Source organism: Propithecus coquereli, unplaced genomic scaffold (assembly GCF_000956105.1).
Source record: "Propithecus coquereli isolate 6110/MARCELLA unplaced genomic scaffold, Pcoq_1.0 Scaffold9, whole genome shotgun sequence".
In the NCBI taxonomy this organism is placed as follows: Eukaryota; Metazoa; Chordata; class Mammalia; order Primates; family Indriidae; genus Propithecus; species Propithecus coquereli.
Window position 1 is genome coordinate 14,445,725 of NW_012155284.1, and position 8,471 is coordinate 14,454,195.

General features: G+C 40.5%; 1 protein-coding gene across 1 annotated transcript in view; it reads right to left on the reverse strand.

Moving 5' to 3' along the window:
* NLN (neurolysin (metallopeptidase M3 family)) overlaps nucleotides 1–8,471 on the reverse strand; it is a 115,869-nt gene that overhangs the window by 25,330 nt on the left and 82,068 nt on the right. Inside the window, exons 8-9 of the mRNA XM_012664505.1 lie at nucleotides 4,969–5,335; nucleotides 1,470–1,671 (exon numbers count right to left, since the gene is read on the reverse strand). Coding sequence (XP_012519959.1) covers nucleotides 1,470–1,671; nucleotides 4,969–5,335 — 569 coding nt within the window. The remainder of the gene's footprint in view (nucleotides 1–1,469; nucleotides 1,672–4,968; nucleotides 5,336–8,471) is intronic.

The window sequence follows — 8,471 nt, forward strand, 5'->3', positions numbered from 1 at the left end:
CTCTTGCTCAGGCTGGTCTCGAACTCCTGAGCTCAAACAATCCGCCCGCCTTGGCCTCCCAGAGAGCTAGGATTACAGGCGTGAACCACCGCGCCTGGCCTTTCAAAGCATTTTTTACACAATTTTAATTTCTAAGACTGTAAGTACTAGGATCTACTGGGTAAATCAAAGTTAGATTACTTTTTGGAGGGGAAGTTTTCCAGGCAATGTTCATCGTTTTGAAAAATCATGTTACTATTGGCAATTCTGTTCTTGGACTTGAGTTGACACCACGAACCACTTCTATCAGTTTTTAGTTGTTGCTGCTCCAATCTAGGTTATCTACATATACTGCAAACCCCCTGAATACTTTATGTCTTACTGCATAGCTGTGCCCAAGAATTACCACTTGAAAAACATAAAAAATTTCTTTCTTTTACATTCAGTGAGGACACCCTATTGATCTAAAAAATATTTTCTGGATGGGGAAAGACCATTAGAGAAAAAGCAAGTAAAATCCAAATAAAGTGTGGTGTTTAATTAGGAGTACTGTACCGACGTTGGCTTCTTAGCTGTGACAAACATACTACTGTAATGTGAGATGTTAAAAGTGGGGGAAAGAGGGTGAGGTAAACAATATTTGCACTATCTTTGCAACTTTTCTATACATCTAAAACTATTCTAATAAAAAGGTTATTTTTTTAGAAGTTTACTTTTAGAGTCATATAGAGATTTCAAATTTGGAAAACTATCCCCCCACTTCTGTTAATATCAGTATATTTAAATTATTAGATTGAACTATTGAACTAGACATTTTCATATGTTAATAATGGTTAAAGATCAGCAAGTTCATTTGGTTCAAGCTAGAATAGTTTGGGCCTAGTGAAAGGGACTGTGTTACAGAGTTAAAAATAAATGTATTTTTCATTATCAGAAATCAAGAAATCAATTTTAATCCACTGCACACATACACCTCTTCCCTGGGAAATTCTCTACATGCTTATACTATGTTATCTATGATTTTGAGGTCAGTAAAGAGAGCTGTTACAAAACATCTATTATTAAGAAAGGAGTAAAGGGTCTGAGAGGGTTGAAACCACTGAAGTAAACAAAGCATTAATAAGCAAAAGAGGCAGATTATAGCACAGTTTGTCTGTGACACTTACACCAAATTCCTACAGAGAAGAAAATAATTAAAAGGAAAAAGCAAAGTATTTGTAACCCTTCCTTAATGGCAGTCTTATTTCTTTTCTACAGGCTTTTATTCACCACGAAGCTCTTTCACTGGTAGATTAACTTCTGTGTAAAAATATGTTGTGAAAGAGGACATGAGGAAGAAAATTGTGTGTTTTTGCAGAAGGCCTACAAAATTCCTGAACACGTTCAGCTTCTGAAAAAAAATGTTAAGGGAAGAAACATGACGGCAGTGAGAAAAAAAAATTCTGGAAAAGCAATTGGTAGGTTTACTGTAAAAAAAAAAAATCACTCACCTGTGCACAAATCTGATGCATGACATGACCAAATTCATGGAAATAAGTCCTCACTTCGTCATGTCTCAGCAGAGAGGGACGACCTGCTGCTGGCTGTGAGAAGTTCACCACTAGGGCAGCCACAGACATCATCCGGCCCCCATCAGGGAGAAGGCAGCCAGGCTGGAGACCAAAGCAGGCGGCGTGATTGTATTTTCCTTCCCTGGGAATCAGAAACATACGTCGGTGAGACATGAAAACTCTTCTCTAGCAGTAATGCTGGCATGGCTTCTCTTGGTCATTAAGTCCTATCTGATACCAGAAGATGCTTTTAAACACTGAATTTACCTTTTAGAGAGTTAAGTTGTTTTTGCTAAAATGGAAAAACTAAAACTAAACAAACAATAATCCTACTATCCCTTTGTGTGAGTTACAGCTCCAAGGTTTTGTGAGAATTAAGAATGTATACCATACCTAGTATACAGCTGAATGACCAATTTATTTTAATTATTTTAATGAACTCCAGCTTTTCTTTGTCAAAGATGGAGTCACTAAACACTACACAATGTTGAAGCAAATTTGAAATAAAAAATATAATTTGACTCACTAGGTAGTTTTTTCTTTAAAATTATAATTGATAAAAAAACTAAATTTCAGACAATAAGATTTTACCTTTTATTTGAGGAGGGAAGAATCAGTAATCACAATTAAATGAGCTATTTTTATAAACTAGACAGGCTTTTTTAAAAAACAGAATGCTTTTAGTTAGCCTGGGAAAATGCATAAATTATACTCTAAAGTAGTCTATTCTCGGACAATGTTCTATCAGTGATAGTCTCTCTAAAAGCAACTAGACTTCATTCTAGGAGTAGGTTTCCTTCTTTTTTTTCCTCAGCAGATTAACAATATATTCAGATTTGTAGTAGATTTTTTCAGTTTGTTTTGTTTTTATTTGTATATTTTTTTGTGTTATCTTTTCTTGCTGACTCTTATTACTCTCTTTTTTTCCCTGCTGATGCTATTCAAACAACAAACCCCTAGTCTTTTTCTGGCTTCCTATTAAAATGTATAAAACTGGAAAGGGCGTTGCTCCAGTCTTTACTACAACAACATGCTGCATGCCGCACAATCAGCAAATCACTTTTCTTGAAGCCACCAGAGAGATGAGGCTAAAGGGCAACCAACTAACCCACAGTCTAAGACAGGTGCCTCCAAAGAGAGAAAGGAAGGAAATAATCCCCACCCTCCAACCCTGTCCCCCACTTTTTTTTTTTCACCTGGGGCAGACACTGAAGACATTAGTATGAAGAATTTTTAATTGAGTTGCTAAAGGCTGAGGGTGGCCCAGCTAAAATAGGGAGCCACTAGGAGCTGTAGACAAGGGAAGGTTTGCATCCATTTGCAGGGTCTTCTTCTCTGTGGATCTCACTGGGTACACATAAAAAAGACTGAGAGCAGAGTGAAAGCCCTGAGAAAGCATTAGTGGGGGAAATGATCGGTTTCTGTGTAAGGCCATGAAGCACTGCCTAGATTCTCTTTTCCTCTCTCCTACAGAGCAAAAGCCTTAAACTTCCAGGGTAAAGGCAACAAACCCTGTTGTCTTTAGAGCACTGGCGAAAACCCACTGCTGTCAGGGGAAGGGAACAGGAAGAAAACCCTCCACCTTTGGAGAAGGGCAAGAATATATGCTGGGCTCAGACCTACAGCGGACGGTGGGGCAGGATCACTGAACAGGCCCCACTCCTAAGACCCAAGGACACAAAGCCTACTCTGTGATTCAGGCTGATGCTTCATCAGAACAGAGAATTCCCATCCCCTAACCAGGTTAACAAATATCCAGTAACAAATAATGGCAGCCTACTGGTGGGAGAGAAGCAAGGGCTTGAAAAGAGACCTGCTCTGAGGCAGAGCACAAAGACCTGAAGTTGAAGGTGGAACAGGCACTGAGAAAAACTCTCTGACAAACCAGCTCCTACCCTAAACACGAGATATCGGAATCAGAAGTTTGTAATGTATTCAGGTTAACCATGGCAGCAACAGATTCCAAACCCAGCTCAACTACTAAGTGAATCAACCCCCATACTAAAGGCCTAGCATAAGTAAACGTGTGACCATTTCCAGGCATAAAACTATTTACTTCAGTCTTTAGTATACTATACAAGATGTCTGGCTTTCGGAAAAATTGGGAAGTATATAAGGATGCCAGAAATAAAAAAATACACTGTTAAGAGGCAAAGCAAACAAGAAAATCAGATACGACAAAGATGTTGGAGTTATCAGAGTATTTAAACTAAACAAAATTAGTATGTTAAAGTGTCTGAAGGAAAAAGTGGATACCATGCAAGGAAAGATGGATAATTTTGGCAGAGAGTTGGAAACTGTAAGAAAGAAACAAATGAAAATGCTAGAAATGAAAAACACACTAGTAGAGATGAAAAATGCTTTTGAGAGGCTCATGAGAAGACTTGAAACAGCCAAGGAAGACCCACTAAACCAAAAGATAGGCCAATTGAAATCACCCTATCTAAAACACAAAAATTTATAAAGGGTGAAAAAAGGAGAACAGAGCACCAAGAGCTGTAGAGCAATATTGAATGATCTACCCTATGTGTAATCAGAATCTCAGAAGGAGAACAGAGAGGGAACAGCACAGAAGAAATATATGAAAAAAGAATGGTCAAGAATTTTCCAAAATTAATGATAACTAACCACAGATCCAAGAAGCTAAAAGAACACCAAGGAAAATAAATACAAAACAAACAAAAAAAACAATGGAAAAAAGGACCTCATACACCTAAGCATATTAAAATTGCTAAAAACAGGCTGGTCCGATGGTAGTGGGTTATCAGAATTTATTAACATTAATGTCACTAAAGTTGGTATTCAATCCCTCACTGCTAAATTTGACTGGCTTTAAAAAAAAAAAAAATTGCTAAAAACAAGAGATGAAGAGATCTTGAAGGCAGCCAGAAGGGAAAAAAAACACATTACATATAGAGGGACAAAATAAGAATTATAGAAGACTTCTCACTAAAAACTATGCAAGTGATAGAGCCAGACATTTTGGTTTCAGAACCCACATTTTTAACCCCTATTCTAAGAACCACATGTGGGAAATATGGGAGAGTAGAATCTTTTTTTTTTTTCTTTTTTTTAAAGAGACAGGGTCTTGCTCTGTCTCCCAGGTTGGAGTGCAGTGGTGCAATCATGGCTTACTGCAGCCTCAAACTCCTAGGCTTAAGCAATTCTCCTGCCTCACCCTTCTGAGGAGGTGGGACTATAGGTGTGCGCCACCATGCTCAGCTGAGAGTAGAGTCTTTTTTTTTCTTTTTTTAGATAGCATCTTGCTTTGCTGCCCAGCCCGGAGTGCAGCGGCCTGATCATAGCTCACAGCAGCCTCAAACTCCACCTCAGCCTCCCAAATTACAGGCGTGAGCCACCACACCTGGCCTGAGTAGAGTCTTAAAATGGGTAGGAGGTGAATCCCTAAGGTCCCTTTGAACAATGTGATCCTCAGTACCTTGGATAGAGGTCCAAGTAGAACTGTCCCAATACTTCTCCTGTTGCTTTATCCTTCACAGTGTAAAGTGTAACACTTTTATTCCAAACATGAGCATCTGCCACTTGCTCAAATGAAAGTCCCAACAACTCCTGGTAGGTGTTCAGCAAGCCTTCAGTGACCACCTCAATTGGGAAATATTCCTTGAGGAACTCTTGGTCTACAGAGTACTTGAGTTCTTCTGTCCGAGTCATGTAGTAATGTAGATCCCATGCATTGATTTTCCCATCATATTCAAAACCTCTCTCTTCACATTCCTTTTTCTTCAAATTCAAAATAAACTCTCGTTCTGCTTCACCCAGGGGTTTTAATTTCTGGCTTAAATCATCTGTGAAGAACAGGAAAAGTTAATGATCTATTGCTGTTGGGAGCAAGCACATTCACACAGACTACCAGTGTTTTACAATGGGGCTTCCTTTGTTGTACTCAATACAGATAAATCCGGAGAAAAGAGGAAGGACGGAGGGAAAGAGAGGGAGGAGAAGAAGCTCTGTTATGAAAGCATGCTTTTCTCTTCAAAGTGATCTGTTTTATGGCTTTTTCTTTTAGCATCACCACCATACCACGACTTCCTCACAGTATCAACAAAGCTGAAGTTTATCTCAGAGAACTCTGAGATAAATTCAGGGAACAAAGCAATAGTGAAACCAAACTCATGTACATGATTATCCTTCCATGAGGTTAGTTAGGCTTCTCAGAAGGCCAGGGGAAACAAATCACATGTGACCTGTGGTCAGTATTATCTAGAAATTGCTCAATGCATTTGACAGCCATGGGTTTAATTTCTCATTACCCTGTTCCTATGAAGAAGGTCTATTTGGACACAGCAATTCCAGTTTTTAGCTGGAGAAATTTCTGGGCACAATTTATATACTGTGGTCAATTTTGGCCTTTACTGTATTTGGTTAAATGAGTAAGCTCTTATGTATTTATTTTTCACAATTTGTTACATATGTTAAGATAAAAATGCGCTTGGCTCTGCAACAGACATGGCAGTTCAGGAGGCAGCCCCACAGCATGACAGAGGGAGGCAGCAGTGTGAGGAATGCTGTGAAGACAAAGGAGGAAACTAGTGGAGGATACAGAGATATAATTTTGATTAGGCCTATGAGAGAATATGTGAACATAGGCGGCAAGAGGACAATTTGCATAGGAATATGCCGATTTCAAATTAGAGGGAAAAATCCTTTAAATGAATTAAATTAATCAGGTGGTTACTAAGGAAAAACTTCAGTATATACAGTTTCCACTGAAGGAAACATTACAAGCTTGTTAACTCTCTGAGCTGTCCTCTTGTATAACATGCATCAGACCAAATGGCAATTACCTGTTCACACCTCTGCTGTTTCCACTAAATGGAAAATCCACTGAGGAAAGGACCTTGTTTTATTCCTTTCTGTAGCCCTACTATTTAGCATATTGCCTAATACTGATTAGTTATTTCATAAATGTCTCATGAATGAATAAATGAATTATATGATAATAAGTAGTTGCCATTTATGGAGCACCTATTACATCCATGTCACATATGATTCCAGTATATATATGGTAATAAGTCAGGGTAGAGCCATTGAAGACACACTGGAGTAAACTGTAAATCTAAAGGCCGATTTTAACACGTTATTATTTCCAACTTAATTAAGCTAATAAAAGGATATTACAGCAACAGACTAAATGCTTTGACAAGTTGTTGAAGGTAAATAAAGTTTGAAAGGAGCTAGTGAAGAAAATAAGAACAAAATAATACTTTGGTCAACTCTGATTATGGATGTATATAATTAGAACAGAAATTAGTGTGTTTACCATGGCTAAGTTATTCAACCATTTTCACTAAGATGAAAGAGAAAACAGAGAGAGTGTTGGAATCGTGATATCTAGATTGAGAGAGGGGATAGGGAAGTGAACCAGTGATTAAATGTCATGGCCAGGAGATATAGGCTCAAGATGGCCAACTAGACATAGGTAGCATGTGCCTCTTCCATGGAGAAGAACCACAATAGTAAGCACATTCTCACATTTTGAACAGACTGTCTAAGAGGCAACACTAGGATTCACCAGGTAAGTGAAAGGAAGCACCAAAAATGGGTAAGGAGAGTGTGTAGGGCAACTTGCCCAGCCAGAGACTAGCTAACAGCCAGGAGATGCTCTGTGATGTGGGGAAGCAGTAAGAGAGGAGCCCCCATGGCTCCACTTACCAAGACAAGCTTTTACAATCTTGGTTAAAAGAGAACCCCTTGACCCATGCAGGTCTTGGGCCCTAAGGAACTGTTTGGAGATTGTACAAAATGCGTCTCCAGAATGGGAACCTATGTGGAATTCCACAGCCATTCCAGCCTAAAGCAGGTTGAGCCAGGCACCATTCTGAGAGACTAGATACTGGGGAACCATGGGCATACCTGTAGCCACTGCATGGAGTTGAGGAGGGACAGAGGAGATCAGGCACTCTCATGCACCCCTAGGAAGGTCCCCACCACCCTGCTGTGTGCTGCTGTTAAGACTGAGATGTGAAAGGACAGCATTTTTCACAGTTTCTTGCCCACACTGCTTGCCTGGGTGGGACCCCAGCTTTTCTAGTCCCAGGTCCAAGGTACCATTTTAAGAGTTTGACACTGGGCTGTACCCTGCCCTACAACTGAGTTTGGGCTGACATGCCTGCAGCCCCTGCCTGGCTGGGGAGGGAAGCCAGGCATTCCATCACATATCTGGGATGGTGCCCATCATCCTACAGCTGGATGCTGTGGGACCAAGTCCTGAACAAATGGCACTGCCCACAGTTTCCTGCCAGCGTAGCCTTCCTGAGAAGAGCCCCACCCTCTCTGGTCACAGGTCCAAGGCATCAGTTTGGGAGCTTAAAGCCGGGCAGTCATCCACCCTCAGGTTGAGCTCAGGCTGATTCAGCAGCAGCCCTGTCAACCTGAGGAGGGACAGGGGAGCCCAAGCTCTCCTACATATACCTAGGACAATTCCTATACCACTCTGCTATGGGCTCCAGTGAGACTAAGATATAAGAAGATCACACTCCCCACACTTTCTTGCCCATGCCACTGGTCTGAAAGGGGCCCTGCCCTCTTTGATTGCAAACCCACAGCTGGCACCATTTTGAGAGATTAATGCTCGGCCATGCCCCACCCTTGGGCTGCGTTCAAGGTAATGTGACCGCAGCCTCCACTCGGCCAGGAAGGGATAGGGAAGACCAAACTCTCCTAAGCACGCTTAGGACAATACCCACCACCCTGTAATAGGCAGCTGTGGGACTGAGGACTAGCTTGCCCAACTCGCTGCAGCTACCAGTAACACCAACACAGATCACTTGGATCCTAGTGGGTGGCTCCACCACTGCTACTGCCACTTCTCACATATAGTAAAGGGGTGAAAAATGATATTCCATGCAAATGGAAACCAAAAGTGAGCACTAGTTATATCAGATAAAACAGACTTTAAATCAAAAATAGTAAAAAAAAAAA